Here is a 25555-nt window from a genome sequence, read left to right on the forward strand (position 1 = left end):
GACGTTATATTGGTGTGACTATTGGCTGTTGTGTCCATGGATGAACAGTTTTACATTTATTAAATAGGTAATTTACTATTTGTTACATTTACTTATGTGTATTTTTTCCAGTTTACAGTACAGTAGTTGTGTCAGTGGTCAACAGCTCACCAGTGATTCAGTTTTTATGTGGCACGGTGGGACAAATTTAAAGTTAATGTAAGAGAAGTGTAACCAAACACTGCATATAGAAACTATCAAAGGACACAGCAATGATTGTTTAATAATAAGGAAAGAGTGATCACTGACTGTATTTTATTACTTTTGTAATTAATAAATAGCTTCACAAACTGATAAAATTAATTTAAACAAGTTATGACTGGAGTCTAAGTACAGACGCCATATTCTGAATATATATCGCCAATCACAACTTTATTGTTGTTATTTATATTGTTTTTCCCATAGAAAATATCACACTTGTTAGAATAAATAGTACAGCAGGTACTAAACTGGTGTGTATAAAAGTATGAACATTTATTACAGAAGTGATACAAACTTCCCAGCCATTATTTGGATGTTTTACAGACACTGTATGCAATGTTTTACAGTTACACCTCATTCTAATTAGCCAGCAGACATGCTGAAAACAACTTGAAACACTACCAGCACAGTTTGTTAACCGTTCAAAATGATGCATCCACATTCAAATTTTCAACAAAATGAAACCAAACAGAAAAGCAGCAGAAGGCTTTTTTTTGCCTGCTAGGCCCTGAGATGATGAGGATGTCTGGAAGTGGAACTAAATCACAGTCTAAATATTGTCCTTCACCTCGATGAGTTCCTCTATTCGCACCAACACGCTCTTGATCATGTCGAACGTGTGCAGGGCTGAGTGCAGAGCCTGAAAGAGCACATTCAAATTCAGTCAGTCAGGCCGTCATCGTACTCTTCATCGGTGTTGTGTAATTTAGCTGCAGTATAAAACACTCACTGACCTGAATCTGGGACTCTGGTGTCATGTTTGGCAGCTTCTCGTCACCGACAGACACAGAAAGCACAGACTCATCTGTGGAAAACACACATATATGCTGTCAGAACGCTACCAGAACACGAGCTGATGTGTTGTTTGATAAAGGTCGGTGTAAGTTTAAGTAAACACGTTTCGGTCTGACCTTTGGCCTTGCTCTTCTTGGACTCCATGGTGTTGCAGAGCTCCCTCTCATAGTGGGCTCTCGACATGTCCAACCCAACACGTAGGGGCCTCAGGAATGTATCTTCTATTTTATACAGTTCTGTCCAGATCCCCGTCTGCCAGATCAAAACAGCAGCAGGAAAACATGATGAGTGTAGCTGAGGTTGACTGACCTGGTACTGATGCACTCTGGGAATCAGGAACATGTGGCTGGACGTTCAGCTGTCCTTTTGACCACATGAGATAACAGCGGGTAACTTAATCACAGAAAAATGTATCAAACCATCATTACCTGTCACTGATTTTGGTCTTTTGCCTATAAGTGTGCCTTAGTCTTTATGAACTCTGTATAACATTTTAACAAAACTATTATTATGTATCAATCAGATAAGTACTGACGGATGATCTCACCTGGTTCTCAGTCACTTTGTCTCTGATGACGAGGTAACGCAGCAGGTTTAGAGACTCCATCACTCTGTTTAAAACAACACAAAAACCCCCCCCCATCTTAGACGTAGTCGTTTGAAAAAACAGTCCCGAATCAAGGTCCACTTACTTGCTTTTTCCAATTATCCAGTTAAGATCATGTAATAAGGTTGAAAGCTACAGAGAAAAGCTAACATACAGATGTTGAGCTGAGATTGTTTAGTCAAACACAAAGAAAGAGTGTAAGAAGGTATTTTATAATGCTTCCTCATTTGTTCCATTTCTACCTTCTTCTTCTTCATGACTTTAAAAAACTTCTCTTGCTTAATATTTTTTACTTAATTTAATGACTGTCTATTTTTAAAGTATTCTTTAACATTTTATTCACTTGAAAAATGGAATAAAACTGAGTATTTAGTTCACTGAGTGATTATATAGTACGTACTGTATATGATTATCACTGCTCACCAAAACCTTGCTACCAGTTTCTACTAAGAACATCAATAATTCTACCAAGTAAAAGAAATGTTTTTCTGTTCTGTTTCAAGTTCCAAAGGAAAAATATTTGATAAACATTAAACATCCAGTTACTCCAAAGAAAACACTTTTTTGAATCCTTGAGTGTCTTTCAATGTGACATTATGAAGCAAAATAATGTTTCATAACGTGACCTTTTTGTCAACATTTTAATTGTTTATCTTATTAAACTGAGTTCACTTAAAATGATCAGCACTCATTAACATGTTTTATAATCTTGCAGTGAGGGAAAATAAACACAACTTGGGTGTGACATTTTCCTTAAACAGTATTATGTGTTATCACTGGGCGGGTCGAGGCAGTGTACAAGTTACCAGTCTGACTTGTACATTTACCTCTTGCCCAGTGCATGCTGGGATTGGCTCCAAACCACTGTGACCTCTGATCAGGCCTTTAGTAAATGAATTCATGTGCTGACCTGTCCAGGTACTGCAGGAGGTCGGTTTCTGGGCCGTCTGGGAGACTGAAAACCTTCCGCAGCAGAGGAAGCAGGTGAACTCCCTCGAACCAGGTGTTACTGTTACCGGGCTGAAGACGGAGAGAGACAAAGACCATTTGTGATCACAACTGGCACAGATTTATTTAGCTCTAAGTCGATTCAATCAAAATCAGTGAAAAGCAGTGACAGAGCAAACAGTCACAGTGAAATTTTAAATGTCATCTCACCTGCAGGGCAACGTCTATCTGGTTTTTGATGTTTTTGATGACATAGCCTTCAACTCCTGAGTGATTACTGGTCTTCAACATGTACCTGAGACAAGACGACCAATACAAGTCATTACACTGGGAAGTGGAACAACAAAGTAATGTTTCTCATGACTTTGGAACTTACTGGAAAAAACTGTACTTGGCTTCAGTGCCAAACTTATCAATGCTCAGCTGGAACACCTTCAGACCTTTAGTTCTCTGGTGACAAAGAGGAAAAATATAAATATAAAGATTTTAAACACTAAATAAAAAGTTCCAAGATATAATAAATGAGAAGAAAAACAAGAAAAAGTCGGGGTTGACACCATCTTCAACTACAGCTAATGTTACAGTTTTACCAACTTTTACAGACTTACCAAATCCTGCCTCGGACATATCGTCATGACCTTCACTAAGTTCTGAAAAACAACGGTGAAATCAATAACTGAGCGCCAGCAAAACAAAAACCGCACTATGAGAATCACAGCAGAGTAAAAAAACAGGTTTGTATGGATAAGCTGAGGGTGTAGCTGTGTTTACCTGAGGCACCGTGAGGAAGGTTTTGATTTCCAACAGATCTGCAGGCAGACTGCCATTCTCTACCCGCACCAGACTCTTCTCGTACAGCTCCTGTTTCACGAGGCAAACACCCAACATTCCAAGACGGGATTAGAAACCAAACTGACTGTTAGAGGTAACGATCTAACAAAAGATGAAAGTTTTTCATCCAACAGTTTTTTTTGATTGCGTGGCTACAGATTTTTGTCTTTCTCATAAACTTTCATGAACTTCCATTGAAGTTATTCAACTAGTTCTCAAGACCCTCAGTCAAGATGAGCATCAGAATCAGTTAAGCTCATTTTAGTCTTTCCAACTTTTTCAAGTTAGACTTAAAAAGCTCTACTTGCTTTTACAATCATACTCTTAAAATAAACAAGTACACAGACTTGAAGAAATCTGTTGTCACAATTTTGTTTTTGTGAACGTGTCTTCTCCAAATATTTGAAAACCACTAATCTCCAGTATGTCACAACACTGAAAGAGCTTTAACTCACCAGTCCTTTCTGAATCCTGGACTCATCAGTTCTGACAATAAAATAATTCAACATAAGGTTATGAGGTGTTTAATTCAAATACACAACACAGAACAATCAAGATTTAACTTCACATATTAACAGATAAATCCAATTCTTAATAATGTGCTTTTTATTTGACTGAGATCAAACTGAAGAGCTTCAAATGCTCACATAAAAAATATTGTAATGCAACGTACTCACTTGGACAACAGGAGGCAGACGTGCTCCATATTACACCGAAGACAGAACACAGGACTGCAAGGACACAGAGGGAGTTAGGAGGGTGTTTGAATTTGAAATCATATTTTAAATAGTTGTTCAAACAGCATGAATCTTCATCTAAACTGTCCGGCCCTCATTTCCAGCAAAGCCTGAAGAAACTTTACATCCTACGATCCTTGACGTTTCCTCTATCTTACCTGAAAACACTAGGGAATGTATCAGCAGCCAGATGATGGACAAACACCAGGTGAGCCAGGCTGGCTAGTGACTCTTTGGGATAACGCACCTCCTCCTCCAGAAAGCCCGGAACCTCTTTCCTCTTTAACAGAGGCTGGTACACGAGGCTGGGGACGGACTCTCCGATGGCATTGAGGGTGTTCTGTACAACACAGAAACACTCACCATTAACAACATCTAACATCAGCTGGATGTGAGTCCAGAATAGCCAAACCCCCCCAAAAAAAAAACAACTTCTAGTATATTTTAAATAAGCTTATTTTTATGGAAGTAAGCTGTTCTTTTGCTGGATTTTTTGCAGACTTTGTAATGAGTAGGAATAGTAAGTGGTAGTTCAAAAGACCATGATGATCATAATTAGTGCAACTCATTAAGAGAATTGCCAGTGGTCACAAAAATTGAGATCTTAAATGACATATTAAAACCAGCCAAACTAGCATGACTTATCACGACATTTACACTTACAGGATGATATCAGCTCTTTCCAGAATATCAGAGTGGATTGATTTTTAATGTAGTGTGGCGTTTTTAATGCCGTACCAAAATCTCTGTGGCAAAATTCCTGAGGGGAGACACAGCCAGGGTGTCGGGATCCTTGAGTTGTACCTCCAGGAGAGGGTGACTCAGAGTCTTCATACAGCTGCAAGACAGAAACACACACACAGGCAACCTTGACATCAGTATCTGGGTCCATAGAGCTTTTTAGTATAAAGTGAAATAAAATATGGGCAGATGTTTTCAATGCAAGTCCAGGTTGGGAAACATTTCAAATTTGTCACTCACAACTTCAGTAGCTCCGTCCTCAGCTCCTCTTTATCCGGTAACAGCCAGTCCCCTCTGACTGACATCTTGCCTGCACTCTCACTCATCACCTTACTGTTTAGAAAGTTCTGCCTGGCCTCTCGGACAAAGGGCCTGACAAACGTAGTCAGGTCAGTGCAGCAGCGACAAAGTGAGAAGACGTCATCCTCCTCTTGCTCCTTGGTGTGAGGTAGAGGCAGTTTGGCCACCTGGTCCAGCACAGATGACAGGGTCATACCTAAGGACGACGCCTTACGGCTGCCCAGACACAGCAGCACTGGGGGGGGAAGAGAGGGAGGAGACGAGATGAAAACAGAAAAGCAGATTGAGAAACGGGAAAAGATAAATATTGGAAGATGGAGGCTGAGTAGGAGAAAGGACAGTGATTGGACTATTTACGCTGTAGGACATATGCAAATAAATGTTCCTTACCTTTCTGAAGAGGGTTCAACAGCAGATGGAGGCTCTCTGCGATGGTGTCAGGGTCATCCTGCTCCAGTTGCTCCAACAGACCGATCAGCAACTCCTTGGGCCTACACACCTGGGAAAACCAAACCAGAGCAGTGCAAAGAACACATTTACAGTAAGATACACATTTAGACACATCTTAAGAAAGGCAATAGAGCTAATAGATTATAGCATATTTTCTCTGATAACCAATCCCATGATTTTAATCAACTACTGAGCAGATAACCTCTAGTAAGTGGTTGAAAATGGCCAGGCAGTGAGGAAGGTTCTTGTCTTCTTTCTTCAGCAGAACCTGAACCAGGGGAGGCAGCAGATTCCAACCCATACATCTCACTATGTCCTAGAGAACGAGGGACAGAGCAGTGTTATGTGTGCAGAGCAATCTGTAACTAACTTATAAACAAATTTACATGCTTAAAGATGGGTCAGGGTCATTGCTGAGCATCGTACTTGATTTTTGTCATCCAGGACAATACTGAGGACCTGCACACTGTTTCCCTCCTCAATGCAGGTCCGCCCGGCAATTGTGAAAACATCATGATCCTCTGTGGTGTAGCTGTCATCAGGGACCCCTTGCTGTGTGTAAGAGAAACAAATAAAAATAAAGAAAACATTGAAATTTTATTGCAGGGAAGAAGAGCTGGAACAATTAGATGATAAATCAATAAGTTGATTGACAGAAAATTCATCAAAAAAAACAAAACAATGATCCGCTATTTCAAACTTCTCAAATGTGAGAATTTACTGCTTTTCTTTATTTCATATCATTGCAAATATACTCACACATCTCTGGACCATATCACTGAGCTGCTCCAGAGCCATCCCTGCTGTCTCAGGTAGAGTTTCTCTGCACACAGCAATCCTGCAAAACATGTCAAAACAATGCACATCATACATGAGAGTCCCGCAGCTAGCTGGCTGTACATGACTGTTAATCATTCATTTACGTGAACAAACACCTGTGTTACGTTCAGGTTAGCGTCACATAAACCCTGTGAGAGAGTGGGCAGAGAAAACTGGACAATATATTGTCAACACAGAAGTGCAGGATGGATGCTAACTTAGTTTCAGTTATGCTAAAGTAGCTTGAACGTTACACTGACAAGATATGTTAAATATATCTTAGCTAGATACACACAGTCGCCAAAACTAAGCTTTGTGGCCGAATATAAAAGTGACAAACAGGACAATGTTAAGGTAGATACTCACCCTGACAGCCCGGTGAAAACAACCACGCTACCTGACGGACACTTAAGATTGTCCGTTCGCGGTCGCCGTAGGAATAAATACGTCATCGGTCAAAGTTGAAAAAGAGCAAAACAGAGAAACAGCATGGAGACTGTGGGGAGAAGAAGTGGCGGAGGCGCCTCTAAAACTTCCAAAAAAGGTTGTTTTTCCTTCACAGTTCGGTGTTACATGAAGATATTAAGATTTCTGAAGGTGTTTACAGTCTAACAGAGCTCAGAAATGAGTTCAAACGTGTTTTCATGTAGCACAAAATCGGTTTGTGTCGTTGCTCGTTCACTGGTTGATTGAATTGAAACGTAGCAACGTCGCATATTTTTCGTAACATAGTGATTTATTCTCATTTGGGACCATGTGACAGTCTTTCTTTTAGCATGTTTAACCGTGTTGTTGTTTGTCTTGGCAGGTGGAAAACGCGTCAAAGCGCTGACTGCTGAAGAGGAAGCAAGAAGGTGTAAAAGAGCATCTGTTTACTGTATCAATACTAATAATACAAGACTTATTGATCCCCAGAGGGAGAACTAGAAGTAATAAACACAGCAAAATAAAAAGTCAAGTAAATGGAATTCAATCTATGTACATTATAAACATTATGCACAGTACAATACTTAGGCTGCACGACCTGACTTAAGAGTTGTGCAACATATGTGCAGAAGTAATGATTGTGGTAGATGTAGCTATGTAGTACTCACTTGAACGAGAAAGTGTGTTCAAACCGCCGACCAGCACCATACACACACATATACACATCCACATACATATACATACATATACGTACTGTACATATACATAGGATGGAGGAGTGTGTTAGGTAGGATGAGGATAGTGGTGGTTACGGTTCTTGTTGTACAGTCTGATGGCAGTGGGCACAAAAGAGCGCCTGAATAATATCTAGCTAATGTACTACTTTGTAACGTTACACTAATATTTAACTAGAAGTGTATTTTTGCTTGTAAAGTTATGTCTCTGCCCAGTTTTTACTCACTCCTTCGTGTTTGTTGTTAGGAGAGAAGAAATCAGGGAGAAGCTGCGAGAGAAGCTTGAGCTGGAGAAGAGAGCACTACAGGTGGTGGAGCGTCTTCTGGAGGACAGTGTGGCTGACGACTTTCTGGTTGATTGTGTATGTATTATCCGGGCTCAGTTTGGGAAGGGGACTAGGATAAACCTGATTTACAATTTGTTAGTGTGACATTGAACAAATTGTGGAACATTTTAGGGCAGCAACTAATGATTTTTTTCATTGTTGATTATTTTCTCCATTATTTATATATATATTTTCTTCAGTTGCCTGACCCTCATTCCCCTACAATTGATTAGTTGTTTGGTCTATAAAATGTGAGAAAATGGTGAAAAATGTTGATCACTGTTTCCCAAAGCCTTCTTTTGAAATAAGAAATGTCTTGTTTTGTCCACAACCAACAGTCCACAACCCAAAGATGTTATGAAACCAGAAAATATTCACACTTAAAAAGCTGGAACCAGAGAATTTTGGCTTTTTTTTTTTTACTCAAAACAATTAATTGATCTGATCAAAATAGCTGGCGATTATTTTTATACTGTCATTGCAGCCCTAGAACATTTTATTCATGATGTTCCATCATGAGTAATCAGCGCTTTCCCATGTTGAGTATTACAGTGATTCTATCCAAAGAACATGGGTAGGTCTACATTTTTAAATATTAGTGATAGTGATAATAGTGATGCTTTTGCATTAGAGCTCACTCACCTGTACTGATCTGGCTCTAATTTGTGAAAACAACAAAATGTTATTACAGATTTTTCTGATTTTATGTTGAATAAATAATCATACCCCAATCATGACCTTCATCTCAAACAACTGGGACATACAGTACTGTGCAAAAGTTTTAGGCACGAAAAGTAAAGTGAGGACGCTTTCAAAAATAATGGCATTAATAGTTTTTATTTATCAATTAACTGCATAGAAGGTTCAGTAAAGAGAAGAAATTAAATTAAACTAAATTAAATCATCAATTTGGTGTCAGCACACGTTGCCTTTAAAACAGCAGCAGTTCTCCTCAGTACATCTGCACACAGTTTTTCAAGGTACTTGGCAGGTCGGTCATTCCAAGCGTCTTGGATAATTTGCAAGAGTTGTTGTGTGGATTTAGGCGTCTCAGTTGCTTCTGTCTCTTCATGTAATCCCAGACTGACTCCATGATATTGAGATCAGGACTCTGTGGGGGCCAAACCATCTGTTGCAGGTCTCCTTGTTCTTCTTGTGGCTGAAGAGTTTATGTTTTAGATGGTTTCAGTGTTATTATGACTCTGGCTGTATGTTTGGGGTCGTTGTAATGCTGCAGAATAAATTTGGGATCAGACGCCTCCCCGATGGTACAGTATTGCATAATGGATAAGAATCTAAACATCTAAAATTACCAGATTGTGAAATGTCTCAGCATCTAGTCTAGACTGTGTAACATTCAATCCTCAGTGCATTAAAGTTCACATCTATCAGTCAGCCTACGAGTCATTTCTCAAGTTAAATTTTGATATTTAAGCTTTTTGTTCCCTCGGTGATAAACAAACTTTTCAAACAGGCAAAATTTATTCCCTAATAATGATGGAATTGGTGAACCATTAATACACCGACAATGAGAGTATCATGAAAATAAATGAGATGACAATTATTTCTAACTCTTGTTGTTGCTTTCTTCATAGGCCAGGTTCATCACTTCTGATAATTACAAAGATGCTGTAGAGGAGAGATCCATCGCTAAACTGTGTGGTTATCCTACATGTCCAAATAAATTAGGCAAGGTAAGACTCTTTGTATCAGCCTTTATAATCATCTCTAAGTAATAAATATCCTTGTCTTAACTATTTTTCTTTGACTCCATTCTTTTGTTCATTTTACAGATCTCAACTCAACAGTACAAAATATGTACTAAGACCAACAAGGTGTATGACATCACAGAGCGCAAGGTGAGTGCTGCAACACGTGGCTTAAAAAAATGAATATTTTGTACACAACACCATTTTCCTGAAAAAGACTCTTTTTGCTTTTCTCTGTGTGTAGTGTTTTTGCAGTAACTTCTGCTACAAAGCCTCTAAAGAGTTTGAACTACAAATATCGAAGACACCGCTTTGGCTCAGGCAGCACGAGAGGTACGTGTGCTGCTCCATGTCCTGAATCAGGAATATGAACTAATCACTGAATATAATGTTGTGCATATTAAGACTGTGTGACTGCTTCCATTCTCACTGACAGTCCTGCAGAAATTAAACTGATGAAGAAAGGAGATGGGTACGTATCAGCATCAGTACTGAATCAACTAGCAAACAAATGCATTTTGTTTCTGAGTGTAATCTAGTTTTAATAATAAAGAAACTAACATGTGTGTCCAGTGGGAGCTCTGGTGAGGAGGTGAGGCTGTCAGAGAGGCGTCTCCAAGAGCAGGACATTGAGAACCCGCTGACTGCTCAACCAGAAGAGACTCTCGGTTCTCAGCAACGTTCTGCTGCAGCCGGGCTCAGCCACAGCGACAGCAGCGACGCAGAACAGGAGCAGGACTTTGTCTCCAGCGTGGTCTCCCAGCGACAGGGACCCAGAGTGCACTGGGGCGACCTGCCGAAACGCACAGATGAAGACGAGAAAGGAGATCGAGGGAAGATGCAGAGGAGAGTGAAACAGAATAGAGAAGGAGATAAAGAGGAGTTGCAGCGTCATGAAAGTCAAAATGCAGAGAAGGAGGGAAAAATGAAAGAAGATGAGAATAGAAGACCACGTGAAATCGAAAAACCCAAAGCCCAGCTTAGCGGAGAGCAGGCACCCAAAGAGGAGGGAGGCTGTATTGAAGAAGCTACCGCTAAGATGAATTTGTGCAGTTTATCTGAGCCGGTCACTCACACTGCACCCTTCCCTGTGGACTCAAACCCCTCACAGGTAGACCACACATCTCCAGTCACCTCTCCTCCATTAATTGAGTCAAACCCCTCAACAGAAACCAGACCTCAGGCAGATCTCCCTTCCTCAACTCTGACTGCAGGCCTCAACATCACCGAGGTGGGTATGAGCAGGAGAGGTGCGGCGGGGCTTCGGGATCTACTCAAGAACCACTCCGCCGAAGCGAAACCCAACTCCATCCGGCTGAATCTTCTCGAGTGCTTGAGAAGGACATTAAAGGAATGGAGCACAGACGAGACCCTGAGGTTCCTGTACGGCGCCGAGCATTCACTAGGCTCCCCCTTTGCTGATGTGAAAGAAGAAAAGAAAGAGGAAGACGAGGAGCTGGATGAAGATGACCTCGAGGATGAAGTGAGCGAGGAGGACGGAGGAGGGGTCGACGTTGGGGTACAAAAGAGACCTTCAGCCGCAGCTCCGGACTTCAAGATGCTGAGGAAGGAAACCCAGCAGCTGGAGCTCAGAGTAAGGGAGTTTTACAAGGGGACCTGGATTCTGCCCGAGGAAGTAAAGGAGCTGAATGGAAATAAGGTGAGTGAAGGAAGAAAGGAATAGAGGCACTTGTTGTAAGATTCAGTGGCCACATGAGGGCACTATATTAAAAAAATGTGATGTTAAAACAAATTTGCAGTGAGTTTTGTATTGAAGTTTTCTCTCTAAAACACTCAAACATCTTGTCTGTTCTCCCATCAGGTGACAGTCCAGAACAAGAGCACGAAAGATCCAGTCCTGCCTCTTGTGGACTCTCAAGCTCAGCACCTCATCCAGAAACGAATCACAGTGGAGAAGCTCACTAGCTGGTGAGTGTGTGTGGTTTATTTGTGCACCTGCATCCACATGTGTGACGCTTTTCACTGTATGAATTCCTTTGCATATGTTTTTGTTTTTAAATGGTAAGTGTTTCATTTTGTGGACACTGCTGCATGAGTGTATCCAAAGTCCTGCATCAGTGTATTTATGTGCTTCTTCAGCTGTGACCAGTTAGTAATTTAATTAATTCAACTGACAGGCTCCAACAATTTCAAATTATTTCAAATTATGTTACTGCAAATGTACCATATGCATACCATATTAACTTGAACGCATGATTTTAACTGTAGCTTGGCTGGTACCAAACTGGTGCACTAAAGTGTTCACAGTTTGTGTGTTTGTACTTTATTTACATGTGTGGCCAGTGTGGGTAAGAATCTGTTGAGCTCTAGCAGTGTGGTATGCAGTTATAGTACTATGTTGGTTTCATAAACGTCATATACATCAACTTATTCCTGTGCTCTGTATTTATTGTATCTGTTGGAAGCCTAATAATTAATAGCATAGATTATTTGACAATAACAATTTTTTAACTGTATTTTTTTTTTTTGTCTTTGTTCCTCATCTCTTTGCCTCTCAGTCTCAGAAACATTGTGGGTCCACTGCGTCTCACCATGAGTGAGGTCACCACCGACCTGAACAACCTGGTCAGGACTTTCAGGTCAGAACACACAAACTCTGATACACACACTTACACACACACACACACTTTTTTTGGCATGATCATTTTCACATGCGGCCTGATTTCTGCATATAATAGGATGACAGTAAACATCACTGCTGCAGCATTTCTGCAGAAACATTCATGAGATAGTGATGTAATCAACTTCATAATAAATTAGTGAGGGACACCATAACACAGGATATACTGTTGATTGTTTATTACTTTATTCATAATTACAGTAAACTGCAATATTAGCTCATGATAAGACATAATGTTCTGCAAATGTAACTTTCTGCTAGCTGTAACAAAAACATACAATTCATCTATACAGGAAATCACTGTAATATTGTAAGAGAAATTAAAATGTTAAACTTGTTATGAAAAAATAGAATTGATTTCAAATTGCCGAACATTGTTAAAAAATTTGATGAACTGCTCTGCTGCCCCCTGCAGGCTTTGACACATGACAATAATAATAAGGGTTTCAGTAACTTTAACTATGGGCCTTTATCACAGCAGACATTTGAACATGTCATAGCAGCAATAGCACAGGTGTAATTGTTAACATAAATTAGGGCTGCATTCATTTAGATGCTTCTGTTATCAGTGAGCTGGTGTTGTGCTTGTTGGCTCACTGTTATCACTTTCAGGGACTCTTGACTAGAACGGAGCCATCATTCATGTTATAATTTCCACCTGTGATTTTCTTGCTGTGACAAGTCAAAATGACTGCTCTATTGTCTCACCACATTAACTCAACAAGTTAGTGTTTGGTGTGTTTTAACAGATGTATTTCGCGTGTGTGTGCGTGTGTGTCTGAGAAATCAACATAGATGTAATCTATGTGTGGTTTTTGACTTTGGACGTGCTGTTTCCCTTTGACCTTGTGACTTTTATTTTTTGCCTTTTGGAAATGCAGTTATCTGTAAAGATACACAAAATATCCACCATGTGCTTATCATTGTTGCTGCAAACATTACACACTGTATTACACGTGTTTTTCTTTTCTGATCAGACTTCTGCTCATGAAGATCAGTAGAGCTGTGCTGGACCTTCACAAACCAATAGGCCCTTTTTTTTTCAACAATCATTTTGACTTGTCATAGTAGAAACAGCACAGGAAGCAGAACCACATTAACGATGTCTCTGCTTCATTGAAATACCCCAGTAAGCTGTGACAGTGAGCCAGCATGCGCAATACCAGGACCCTGAAACTGAAGGAGCTAAATGGAATTCAGCCATTTCTAATTTTATCATTTATGTCTTCAATAAAAATGCCTATAAGAATGATACAGGTGCAATTTTCCCCATCTAAACAGATGCAACAAAACTAACAAGAGAGTCCGAGAAATTTAGGCAAAATTTGTGAAAAAATGAGTGAAAACACCTGTGTGTGTGTGTGTGTGTGTGTGTGTGTGTGTGTGTGTGTGTGTGTGTGTGTGTGTGTGTGTGTGTGTGTGTGTGTGTGTGTGTGTGTGTGTGTGTGTGTGTGTGTGTATGGAGCATGAGTGTGTAGTCCCTTTTCATTCCTGGCCTTTGTTATAGTGTATTGTTTTATAAGACCATTTAAGTTTTTTTAATGTGGCATTTGTTACATAATATAAATGTTATACATATTTTCCTTGCACTGTCGTAGTTAGTATCTCACTTCATTAAAAAAATCTTGTTCCCGAATTAAACATTTCCTGCCATAGAGCTACTGCTCGTTCCCATTGGCTGGTTAGGATGTTTTCAAGGGGATTGCTATTAAATCACTGTGTCAGTGATTTAACAGCAGGGTAACACCTCCAGAGTCCTGCTTCCAGGAATTCTCTTTCTGCTGTCAAGAGGCCCCCGTTGACAAGAGGCTCAAACCAAAGAATATACACAACGCTGTCAGAGAAACATCCATCACTGCACTATTGCAGCCAGTGTTTGTGGTGGTTGGTCTGGCCTTGTGCACATTTTATTTTGCTAGTTTACTTATCATCAGGATCAGGTGATTGTGTGTTTTTGGCACCTGCCAAGAGACGGTTGCTCGTACCTCCAGTTGTATGTATGTTCACATGTATTCTTTGATTAGATTCATGAATCTTTGAGCTATGACTGACCTTTGACTCAGCAGTGGTGACCTGTTGCTCACTCTGTTTTTTTTTTTTTTCTCCAAACAGGTTCACCAACACAAACATCATCCACAAAACTCCCGAATGGACCCTGATTGCTGTTATACTTCTCCATCTGTAAGTTTATATTATAGTGTGAATGTGTTGTGTCAGTATTAAGAGGTGAGGGAGGATGCACCATGACAGCTGCACAGCCTGCTTCTCAGAGTAATGAGAGAAAAAAAATGACCAGGAAATCAAGGACCATTGTTTCCCTGGAAATACACCCTGTCAGCAAACTCAAAACCACTGTCCTTCACTGCCTGTGTGTGCGTGCAGCTGTCAGTACAACAATAAAGTGTTTTACACTAACTGTTGTTTTTAAAGGATTAAGCAACACTTAGTGTGGTGAAAGATCAGATGCAATGATGATAATATGCACGTCATAACTAAAACTATATTATTAACACGCTATATTTGTCTGTTAATTGCTGACTCTCAAATCAAAGCTGCACATCAGCTTTAGACATTTACCAACTATCCAGTTCCTCACACAAGGAAGAAAACAAGTAATCTTTCAGCTTTAAAGCTTCATTGTGCATTTGACAAGATGCTATGTGGTGTGGCATTGTTTAGCCCGTGCCATATAGTGTGTGTGTGCATGTGTGTGCGCGTATGCGTGCATGCATCTGTGTGCCATGCTGGCAGTTCATGGACAGTTCCGTGCTCCTCCCGTCTGAGTACACACAGACGCCACCTGATGTGGCCTTATCTTCACCTGATTGCCCCTCTCCAGATCCGTGATGTAGGACACAAGGCACACACAAGCAGTCCTGTACACTGTCAAGTTAAACACACAGACACAATAGCTCCTCTCGATACATTCAAGCAAAATGGGCAATGTTAAAATTGCCCTGGCTGGGAAAACTTTCACCTGATGCCCGGCTGACTCTGATTTATGACTCCCTCAGTGGCCGCAGGTCAGTTTGCAGCAATATCATAACTTGCAGTGTAAGCTCGCAGGAACTGAACAAAGGCGTTCACAAAGGAGTCTTTTGCAACATGAGGAAGGTAACATGAATGTCACAGTCTTAAAAAGGAGACCTGTGACTGTAAACTGTTCTCTAAAGCAGCAATAGACAAAATTTAGCAGGTTGCAAATGTCAGATACTGGAATTGGACTTTGAAATTATACTGAACAAACTGTCTTCAGATGTTTCCAGTTAAATGATATTATCATAGTCTTTTAAAATCCCTGAAAAATTAGGCTGGGTTGTATGACATACCTTTGGTTGAAATAAAATAGCTTTTACCTTGTTAGCCTCCATAAATGCTCAGGAAATAAAATTAAGGCAGAAACCTGAAGAGTTTGGATTCTGGCAAAAATAGAGACAATATATTATAATGTTGACAGGTGATGTCATGTAATGAGTAGATCTCCAGAGGTAAATGTTTTAAACTATTGCGTCTAAGATTTGATTTTATCTGATGAACCAGTATTTATTGCAAATTTGGCTTATCAATGCACTGTTTGGCAGTTTGCTGTCATTTCATCCATTTTGCATCATCAGCCCTTTTGGAAACTTTTATCCTCTTTGTCATGTGTCCCATCGGTACTCTATGATTTCATTGGTTCCTATTTAACTTCCAGCTTCTCTGTCCTTCCATTCCTCCATCATGAATAATTTGGCGTGCTGTCTTATCTATCTGCTGCATGGCAGCTGTGGAGCCAGTCTGGCCTCTATTGTTCAGGCCAGCTGAATAATGGATGCCCCACCTGCAACTCTAGACCCCGGGGTGAACCGGAGATTAACCAGCAGTGCACCTCCACACAGGTAGACAGGACAGGTAGAGAGGGGAGGGAGGTATGGGGGAGGGGAGAAGGTTCAAGAGGGGACGAGAAATCAGCTAGAAATATAGATGTTGATCTGTGCTGACTTGATAGATCATCACGCAGTTCATGTGCAGATACATGAGCCTCCATGTGTCACCTCATCACAGAGAAGCTTGATGGAGCTGAGATCTTTAAAACTGTGCAAGATGTTGGATAAATTCAAAGTCACTCTTGTAGAAATCAGCAATATGAACACATCTTTATGACTCTCTATATTGAGAGTAAAGATCTGAACACTTTTTTTGTCCTATGTAGGATTTATTTCAGGATTGTTGTATTAAACTGCAGCCATTTTAGCTAATGTAAGTGTACTTATTAAATATGCAGCTGTATATATATATACAGGCTAAACACACACATGACCAGAGGAGGAGAGTGTGAAAGTTTAGTAAGCTGTATGTTGTGTGTCAGGAATTCTTAAAATAATGCAGGTTGTCAGATGAATATTTATTGAGCATGCTTGTGAGCAAAGATTATAGAGTGTAGTTTCTTTCCTTTTAGTGGGCAGCGTTTTCACATGAAGTTTAGATATGACTGGATGATTCTGAGCATTATGTGCTGTGTATTTACGGAATTATCTGGATAACTTTGCTCAGTAAAAACTAGAATCCCTCTCAAATCTGATACACAGATTGACATTTAAAAGTGTTCTGCATTTTACTCAACCAAGTTATCATATGACTCAGTAAACCTGCTTTCATTTAAAATGTGAACCCTGTTCAGCACTCAGTACCCCAGCGCAGTGGATCCTCTGACAGAACATATGTCTTAAATAAGAACTTAATAGCTTCATAATAACTATTGAAGATGTTATTTCAGTTTTTATTATCAGTGTTAAATGCATCCTTGTGCGTTCACCAAAAATGTCATTACATTTATAAGCGGTTTAATATTCCAGTTTTGTTTTAGTGTCTGGTCTATATATGGGGAGTCTGCAACAGTGGTAGTCTTGGTAGTGGTAGGCGTGTGTGTCTGTGTGTATATATATAATCTTGTGTGATTTGTGTTTCAGGTTGTCAGATGTGTCTCCAGTGGTTCGAGAGGCCTTGGAGACGCCGGCATCAGTAGTGTATTTAAACACGCTGATTGAGGAGCTCGGTCTACAGGAGCAGGACCTTTTGAACTTAGTCCAGCTGTTTAAAAGCCCAGCATGCTAATACACACACACCAACACACACACTACAGTCAGACATGGACATATGAATAATAAATATACACACTCAGGATCTGTGACTGAACAGAATAAATATGTGGGTATCAGAGATTTTTTCCATGAATACATTTTTTGTTTGATTTTTTTTTTTTTTTTTTTTTTAAACGGTCTTTTTTATGAACACATGTACATATATGTGATATTTGTCATTTTCTTTCTGCACAAGGTGCCTTAACTATACTGAAAGTTCCCTCTGAGATAATGCACTTGAAAGTTTAACCAAACATGACAGTGACCAGGTCAGCACAGCCTGATCTAGGATGTAGTACTGGAGTCTCTTTTCCTGTGTATATTGTTCAGCAGCTCTATGTACACAATCTGCAGAGAGATAAGTGCAAATCAGATCCTTGATGTTTTAGAGCTCTGGATGTTTAACCTCTGCAGGGCCAAATAAATCACACCCAGGTTTTCCCAGTGAAAACGCCATGTGGACACGCTGCTTATTGCTCTGCTGAAGGAGCTTTTTGCAGTCATAAAAGTGACTTCCTTCACATGCAAGTTTATAGCACCATAATATAATTTGTTATATGGGTATGTTGACAGTGCGTGTGTAAGCATTTGGTTTTGACCAGGTGGCGCATGCAACAAAACGTTTTTCTGTTTAATACTGGAGATATAACTTTAGCCTGTCATAGATTGGGGACGTGATTGATGGCCTTCATGGTTTAACACAGCTTCTCTTTTTAACAACGTACAGTCAATCAGTGGGCTGTAATAGAGAAAGATTTTTAAAATGTATTCAGTGTTTAAATGTGCTTTTGTGGATTAAAAACCTAAAAAAAAAAAAACTAAATTATGAGAAAGATTTTCTTATCATTTTAATAAGAAAATAAATGTTTAAAGATTGAAGTTAATTCCTAACTGAAAAACTGACAACTGAGCTCCAAAAGTTAATGTTTAATCCCGGATTATAAATCTAACAAATTGACAAAATTAAAAAAGCGTATTTCTACTAAGGACGCAGCAGGATTTCAGACATGATTAGGAAATATTCAGCCTGGGAAGTTAATGTTTAAGCTTTTTAATAATAATAACAATAATATGTAAAAACACACTTCATGAACTTTTATTCAAAGTCAACCAGAATCTCAGGCTAAATAATTATTAAAATTCAACAGTAGGAAAATGCCAATTCAACAAACAATAAAATAAAATAAAATAAAAATAAAACAAGACTATATCCACAGTTCATTCATAGTAGATTAAAAGTGCAGGATTTAATGTTAAAGCATCGATGTCTGCTCATTTCAGTCCGTGCTGCGTCTCCTTGTGTCGCCTCAGGTCCACTTTCCTCTGAAAACCTTTCCCGCACAGGTCGCAGCCGAAAGGTTTGAATCCTGTGTGTTTTCTGCTGTGTGTGATGAGGTTGGAGCTCTGACTGAAGGCCTTCCCGCACACCTGGCACTTGTGCGGCTTCTCACCTGCAGCAGCAACAAAAAAACACACAGTTGGAAATGTCAGTTAAGGGTCGTTTTTACGCGTTACGCACGGCGAGATTTCTAGTGCCATGTTTTGTTTTGTTTTTTTGTTTGTTTTGCATTTTACAATGACTTTCGGTTTCTACAGTGTCTCACCTGTGTGGATGAAAGTGTGTTTTTTCATGTCTGATTTTTGGTGGAACCTCTTGCCGCAGTACTGGCATGGATAAGGCCGCGTGTCCGAGTGGATGAGCAGGTGCGTGGACAACGTGGAGGAGCGCTTGAAGCTTTTCCCGCAGATTTTACAACTGAAGCTTCTCTCCTGTAAGAAATGTCAATTGTCAGTGTGGAAGGCCTCAACATATTAGATGTGGCCCTACAGCCAGGATGTGGGCCCAGAGGCCTTTACACTCTTATGGCAGTAATTTGAGGTACCTGTGAATGGACCGCCCTGTGCTGATCCAGGCTCACTGCGTGTCCGAAAGTTTTTCCGCAGACCCCGCACTCAAAAGGCCGCGTCCCGCTGTGCGACCGCCGCACATGAACCTCCAAACCGTGAGGTGTGGAGAACACCTTTGGAAAAATATACAGATAACACTGAATTTCAAAACCATGGTGAGGAAAAATATACTGTTTTTATAATCCGAGGAAGATTATCCACAAATATGACATGGCCAATCACCGTTTTATGGTTAAAATTACAATTGGATTAAATTTGAACACATAAAAATAATTGCCAAGATGTTGCATCCTGATCCCTCATGAAACATCAGTAAGTATATGTAATCTGAATATTAGTCTAAACAATAACTGCTGCTGTTCTTTTACTGACTAATTAAATACAGACGTACCTTGCAACATTTAATGCACTTGTATGAACCATTTGCCTCGAGGCTAGAGCAGACGAAATCTCTCTCAGTCTTGATTTCCGAACCGCGGGGCTTCTGCTTTACATCCAGATATAGCTTGTCTGCGTCCTGCATCCTGCAGATTTGGTGAGCCGTTGAAGAATAATCCTGGTAGCATCCTGTCGTGGGGCCGCGCTGCGCGTAAAGAGGCTCTGTGCCGCTGTCCTGTGCCTCGTAGAGGCTGACGGGGGAGTGAGATTCCCTGTGGCCCTGCAGATGGTGGTGGCGGTGGTGATGGTGGTATGTCCCCTGAACCAGGTGCCTCAGCTCAGAGCCGGAGTATGATGTCCAGGAATAAGGAAAGAGCGGGGTGTTGAAGTGATGACCGTCCTCCGCTGCGGGAGTGGAGCATTTCTCTGAATCTGGAAATGAATTTAGATGAGTGTGAGCGGATATTCTTACTCAGGATGAATTTGATGATTTGGAAATTGCATAAGGCTTAACTGGAAATGGCTACATGACGTGCGTCATAGTCAAATGACAAAAGAAACGACTGAAAATATAGTGTGAGTGTTCATTAAACCCATATATCCCTGCATTAGTTATTTTCATTAAAAAAGTCTCTGATTTTTTTGTATTCCATAATAATAATAAAACCATAACCGGATTGTTTTCAAGTTATTAATTAGCCACTAATTGAGGCTCAGAAGTTTAAAAGTTTGACAACTCACAGTTTATATATAGATTTATGGCAGCAGAACAAAACACCTGCCTAATCATGCCACCCTAACAGTTCAAAAAACACTTTGCGGTTCTTCGTCACAGCCCCTTTTTCGCCTCTGAAACAACAGTAGTAGCAGAAGTCTTGATGAAAATAAATGTAAGCAGACCTGGTGAGGAGGAGGGGGACGGGGGACGCCAGAAATCACAGTCGGAGGATCGGTCACACACGCTGCCCCCGCAGCTCAGCGGTGAGCTGGAGGACAGCGATCCCGGAGACAGCAGCCGGGACCCGGGGGACAGCCTGTCAGCGCCAGCGCTCACATCCTCCTGTGGCTCCGAGCTGGTCTCAAACTCCACCTGAGATTTGCTCTCTAATAACAGCAATGGAGAGCAATCAAACTGACTGACTGTGCAACTGGTGTCCATTTGTATAACAGAAGACATTGAATATGTTTTTTAATGAGGAAAATAAGATATGAATAATTTCCATGAGGCGAATCTCTCATATTTTCAATCATTTTCATGCGTAATTACGCATATATGGACCTACCTGCGCACACGTGAGCCAGAATAGTGTCCAGTCTGCTGTAGTCATCGTCCGGGTACCGGGGCTGGTGGTAGCTGTGGGCCCGTTTACTCTTCACCAGGAAAGACCTCGGCATGTTTCCTTACTCTTCTTCAGACAGTCGGGGCTGCTCAGGTCTGAAATCCTCCACTTCACTCCGCTCCACGCCGCTCTGAGTTTATCTCTGGACAGATTGGAACACTATTGGTTGACAGGCGAGACGGCGTTGGGATTTTTGGCAGGCTATTACGCATGCGCAGAGTGATTGTATCGTTTACCAGGTGTCGCGTGGCAGGTGGCCAAAAGCAGGACCACCGTCCCCCCCGAAGGCTCTCGGTAGATAGCGTTTATGGGATTGGAGAGAACATTATGTATGTGCTGAACTTATAGGTTTAAATGTGTCGGAATCAAAGAAGATAAAGTTTACATTTTCATACAGGGATGTTTTCTGTTGACTTAGACTAAACAGTTATGATCTAAATTAATATCATAGTAGGTTAGTGATATTAATTAACTATATTAATTTGACTGTTTTTAAACAAAAAAAGATTACAATAATCCTGAAATTCCTATTTGTTTTTGTTTCGAGGTTTTTTTTCTATTATACATCCATTTCAAGTGGCGTCCACAGCTGAAAATACTTTTGAACACTGCAAGAAATTAAATAAAATTAAACCCGAGATTGGATTTGTTGAGATTGCTGATCTAAACTATCATTTCATTCAAATACTGGGTCTTTTTGGAGTCTCATCAAACCGTATGATTCACAAACAGGCTGTTAACTTTTTAACCTGAATGTGATTAGACATAAAATGTGTGTTTTTTTGTGGATGGCCGATGCAGGCCGGCCAGGCTGTGATGGATAATGACCTATTTGTTTGACTGGTTGTAAAGTGATCCTGTTAATGAGACGCGCACGGCCGCTCTGCACAACAGCCTGCTGGTGGAGGAGCAGAGGTATCCCTTACAGAGACTCTGCTTACTGACTTCAGCCTTATTGTTTTACATCATTAAAACCCCCTCCCTCCCAGCCCATACACAGCCTAATTAGTCTGTCCACTGAAAGAACTGCAGGATAAGATACAAATAATAACAACAGGAGGCATTAAAATCAGCATATATAGGAAGAGATCTCAGGTAGAAATCTGTCGGTCTCAAATGCAAATCATAGCGAAGATTTATGCTCCGTTCAAGGTCGGACCAAAGCAAAGCGGTATCGATTCGTGTCCCATGTGGGAACCGAGGTTGTTTGTTGCAGCTGCAACAAGTTAAATACCTGCAAGCAAAGCGCAGATAGCCGAGGCATGAAGCTGAAACACATGTCCCATACTCACACAGCACTGATACTGCAGCTCAGACAACGACGCAGTCCTGACCTCTGTCCAAACTTAGTGTCAAAATATCAGTCACAAAATGCAGAGAGCCACCACAAGCACCTCTGCTCTTCACACTGAAACTTATTCACTCTTCCTCTCTCTTTCACACACACACACACACACACACACACCCTCTTACTCTATATCTCCCTCCCTCCCTCTCTCAGAAATTAATTTTCAGGTTAGTCATCCATGGCAGTCAAACAAAAACACTGATTCATGCTTTGATAAAGTGGTCCACTGGGACCAAAAGACATTTGCATTGGACAAAAATAAATCAGTTATGTTACGTTCTTTGGCGTTCCCACTAATTTAAATATATATTTGTTTGTAGGTATAAATACAAAATGTTACATTTTAGTGACTCATTTTTATTTCAGAACATATTTTATATCTGTGATTGACATTTCTCTCATGTCATGTCACTTTCTTTAGAGGTCCTGATATCCACTTTGGTTTCTGAATTAGATCAAAAAGAGAAATCAGTCCATAAAATGTGACAATGCTACAATTTTTAAGAACAAATTCCCACCTCTCCTCCTGAGCAGACAGAAATGATTTTTCACACAGTATGAGCAACACAAATCATCAGACACTAGTTTTGCAAAAAAAAAAAGTAACAGAATTTCAAGTTCAAAAGTTAAAATTTTAAAGTTTATCTCAAAATTTGCTCAACAAACAGTAAACTGCAGATGCAGCCACATGCAACATTTTGTCTAGCACATGATTGCTCCGTCACATCCCATAAAAGAGATTCAATCAGATACGAATTAATATTTTTATCTAGATTATCATAAATAAGCTCTGTTTGACGTTCAGCTACTGATTATTCTTGTAAGGAAAAAAAACCTGAAGTGAGAGAAGGACAGTGTTGATGTGACAGCGTTCAAACTCAGGGTTAGACACTGACTCAGAACAGGAAACCAAACGAAGTCGAGAAGACGCTATCAGTGCTGCCACAGTCTTTAACTCTTGCCTCCCCCTTTTCATCTCTACCCCCACAGGCCTTGATTCTTGTTCTTTAAGTCTTACAGCAAGTATGTGATTGAAATAGAAGCCCAGTTGCAGTGATCACAGGGGGAGAAAGTGTGTGTGTGTGTGTGCGTGGGTGGGTGGGTGATGGGGGGTTGTTCTTGTATTTTTGCTTTGCTTTTTGCAGCAGTGTACCTTGTCAAAGGTGCAGATCACAGTCGCAAGGTTAAATAAAGACTTGTGCTGGTGAGACATGAGGTTATTTTCTCAAGCTCAACCTCGAAGCCCCCTTTTGACCCTCGTGAGGACAGAGAGAAACTGTAGGGACTCCTCGTAGTTTAAAATATACCAGAGGCTGCAGCTTTGACACCGCATGTATGTGAATACTTACAAGAAGAGCAGAGTGCACAGCAGCTTCACACAACGTTGTCTTGATTTGCCAGTTCAAACTATAGTTTATCAAACTACTAGCTACTTCACAATGAAAAGTAGTTCATCTACATCTTAACTACTCTCAAATACATTTAGCTTATCAAACTGAAACCACTTTCAAAAATTGGTTCGACTACATCCGAACCACATACAAATCTGAGTCTGGAATCTCAATCTCATATTATTACACAGAGGAACAACTGTGTAAGTGTGTTTGATTTAGGAACTAGGCCGCCTGAGGATGTTTTTTAAGGAGAGGATAGGGAACAATCCTTGAGGTGGAACCAGGAAAAACTAAATTTCACAGTATTTGATCACAGACATCTTGGTCACAAACCACAGGTGATTTTAATCAAACAGGAGGTGATTGTCATTAAATGTTAACTGTGGCCAGTGAGCTGTGCCATATTATGCCATATTGTATGGCAAAAACATCATGAGAATACTATGAATACGTAGTTTGTAATTAACTACCTAAACTACATGACCATGAAGTAGATAACTACTGAAAAAGCTACTGAGATGTGAATGTAGTTAAACCACTACCCAACTACAGCAAATTGTAGTTAAACTAGTAATTGAAACACATGTAGTTAGCTACTCCCCAACACTGTGATTTGCTGCTGTTCACTTTAAAGTTAGACTATACAACTTTTCCTGAGCAGTGGCCTCTGTGGCTATGTGAACACATAATTGCCAAAGCATAACATAAAAGTTGTACCAGCAGGGAAAATGGTCAAGTTAGTGGACTGACTCAGTAAAATCTGTTGCTATCAAGCTAAAGTTAACTAACATTACCCTCCATAAGCTACTGGTCATATCAGACAATGTGAGCCTATAGAAGCAAGTGTATTGACTTGAGCAGGGGTGCATTTAATTGCTCGTGAATTTAAATCTTCATTAGTCAGAGAAAAAAATGTGTTATTTGTTCACTCAAAACTCACATAGTTTCACTTTAAGTCAATTGAGTGCAAAAGGTTAGACTTCTACAACCTCCAGGAGTAAAACTGTTAACAAGTGAAACTAAAGCAGCAGATGAAAATAAACACATCTCAAGTGTTTAAAAAGTCATTCAGTTGATGTTTCTGAAGTTTTACCATTTCCAGAATATCAGACCAAAGAAAGTTGCAGTGCATGATCATGTGAAGCTGATTTTACTCAATATACTACGTGAAATGGATTCATGCCACAATAGCCTATTGTGGCTAAACTGACTTTCCCTGGCTTATGTCTTTGTTTAGTCCAGGCGCTAGCAGTCAGAGCGTTTACCTCTGCTCCTCCACACTGCTGTGGCATCTCAATGAAAACCACATCATGCTATCTCATCCCCTCACAGGTTCCTTTGGCTCCAGAAGCCCTAACCACAGGGTGACACCCCCTCCTCTCTCTTTTAAACTATCTCCGTCGCTTACCCTGCAGCTACAATCTGATTTTAGTCCTTTTCCTCGGGTTCAACCGCATGCAACCCCCGCCTGGGAGTGGCCGGCCTGAATCTCATTGAGCTCTCAGCTGGGACCAACTGCAGCCCTCAGATAGGAGCCGAGCGTGAACACAATGAATATGATTTACTGGACGCTACTGACCACAAGACAGTTCTTCTTTCACACAAGAGTTTCACAAACGACTGTTTTTTTCTAGCGTGTTCTCACCTCAAATCTTGCCGCTCTGCAGTCAGGTCAGGTAGTTTGTGCCTGTTGACTTGTACATTGATTTGATTGATGTCAAAGATTTACTTATTAGGATGATAATTCTGGTTTAATTCTGACT

At 40.4% G+C, this 25555-nt stretch overlaps 3 protein-coding genes across 5 annotated transcripts; 1 reads left to right on the plus strand and 2 right to left on the minus strand.

Moving 5' to 3' along the window:
- Window positions 1-491: 491 nt before the first annotated feature.
- glmna (glomulin, FKBP associated protein a) lies at window positions 492-6940 on the minus strand. Of its 2 annotated transcripts, none has more exons than XM_044367829.1 (19): window positions 6835-6940; window positions 6409-6487; window positions 6076-6201; window positions 5852-5965; window positions 5590-5698; window positions 5140-5434; window positions 4897-4996; window positions 4317-4498; window positions 4099-4152; window positions 3877-3907; window positions 3362-3451; window positions 3199-3240; window positions 2967-3040; window positions 2801-2885; window positions 2553-2662; window positions 1583-1646; window positions 1152-1287; window positions 975-1045; window positions 492-880 (listed from the first exon to the last, which is right to left on the minus strand). In XM_044367829.1, the coding sequence occupies exons 1-19, from the start codon at window positions 6918-6920 to the stop codon at window positions 791-793; spliced, it is 1938 nt and encodes a 645-aa protein (XP_044223764.1). In that variant the 5' UTR covers window positions 6921-6940; the 3' UTR covers window positions 492-790. The 2 variants fall into 2 exon arrangements, with proteins under 2 accessions (XP_044223764.1, XP_044223765.1); XM_044367830.1 differs by lacking the exon at window positions 6835-6940 and adding an exon at window positions 6585-6781.
- On the plus strand, window positions 6906-17503 carry rpap2 (RNA polymerase II associated protein 2). The gene is made up of 12 exons (XM_044367828.1): window positions 6906-7012; window positions 7277-7322; window positions 7876-7990; window positions 9550-9648; window positions 9748-9813; window positions 9908-9996; window positions 10100-10135; window positions 10237-11323; window positions 11486-11592; window positions 12183-12263; window positions 14417-14485; window positions 17254-17503. Exons 1-12 carry the CDS (start codon window positions 6958-6960, stop codon window positions 17396-17398), a joined length of 1995 nt encoding a protein of 664 aa, XP_044223763.1. The 5' UTR covers window positions 6906-6957; the 3' UTR covers window positions 17399-17503.
- Window positions 17504-18266: 763 nt separating this feature from the next.
- gfi1aa (growth factor independent 1A transcription repressor a) lies at window positions 18267-25555 on the minus strand. Of its 2 annotated transcripts, none has more exons than XM_044368255.1 (7): window positions 25438-25555; window positions 20994-21192; window positions 20611-20814; window positions 19724-20142; window positions 19308-19445; window positions 19029-19194; window positions 18267-18875 (listed from the first exon to the last, which is right to left on the minus strand). In XM_044368255.1, exons 2-7 carry the CDS (start codon window positions 21103-21105, stop codon window positions 18697-18699), a joined length of 1218 nt encoding a protein of 405 aa, XP_044224190.1. In that variant the 5' UTR covers window positions 21106-21192; window positions 25438-25555; the 3' UTR covers window positions 18267-18696. The 2 variants fall into 2 exon arrangements, with proteins under 2 accessions (XP_044224190.1, XP_044224189.1); XM_044368254.1 differs by lacking the exon at window positions 25438-25555 and adding an exon at window positions 22343-22904.

The sequence above is a fragment of the Thunnus albacares genome, chromosome 12, assembly GCF_914725855.1.
Source record: "Thunnus albacares chromosome 12, fThuAlb1.1, whole genome shotgun sequence".
NCBI classification, from domain to species: Eukaryota; Metazoa; Chordata; class Actinopteri; order Scombriformes; family Scombridae; genus Thunnus; species Thunnus albacares.

What these genes read in the sequence shown, in the direction of transcription:
- glmna (XM_044367829.1), bottom strand. Translation starts at nt 6,920, where the DNA reads ATGACGTATTTATTCCTACGGCGACCGCGAACGGACAATCTTAAGTGT. An exon ending in ACATTCCCTAGTGTTTTCAG is followed by an intron (nt 4,153 to 4,316) that starts GTAAGATAGAGG and finishes GTGTCCTTGCAG; the next exon opens with TCCTGTGTTCTGTCTTCGGT. An exon ending in CCTTCCTCACGGTGCCTCAG is followed by an intron (nt 3,241 to 3,361) that starts GTAAACACAGCT and finishes GTTGTTTTTCAG; the next exon opens with AACTTAGTGAAGGTCATGAC.
- gfi1aa (XM_044368255.1), bottom strand. Translation starts at nt 21,105, where the DNA reads ATGCCGAGGTCTTTCCTGGTGAAGAGTAAACGGGCCCACAGCTACCAC. An exon ending in TCTGGCTCACGTGTGCGCAG is followed by an intron (nt 20,815 to 20,993) that starts GTAGGTCCATAT and finishes TGCTGTTATTAG; the next exon opens with AGAGCAAATCTCAGGTGGAG. An exon ending in GTCCCCCTCCTCCTCACCAG is followed by an intron (nt 20,143 to 20,610) that starts GTCTGCTTACAT and finishes ATTCATTTCCAG; the next exon opens with ATTCAGAGAAATGCTCCACT.
- rpap2 (XM_044367828.1), top strand. Translation starts at nt 6,958, where the DNA reads ATGGAGACTGTGGGGAGAAGAAGTGGCGGAGGCGCCTCTAAAACTTCC. An exon ending in CTCTAAAACTTCCAAAAAAG is followed by an intron (nt 7,013 to 7,276) that starts GTTGTTTTTCCT and finishes TTGTCTTGGCAG; the next exon opens with GTGGAAAACGCGTCAAAGCG. An exon ending in GCTGTTATACTTCTCCATCT is followed by an intron (nt 14,486 to 17,253) that starts GTAAGTTTATAT and finishes TTTGTGTTTCAG; the next exon opens with GTTGTCAGATGTGTCTCCAG.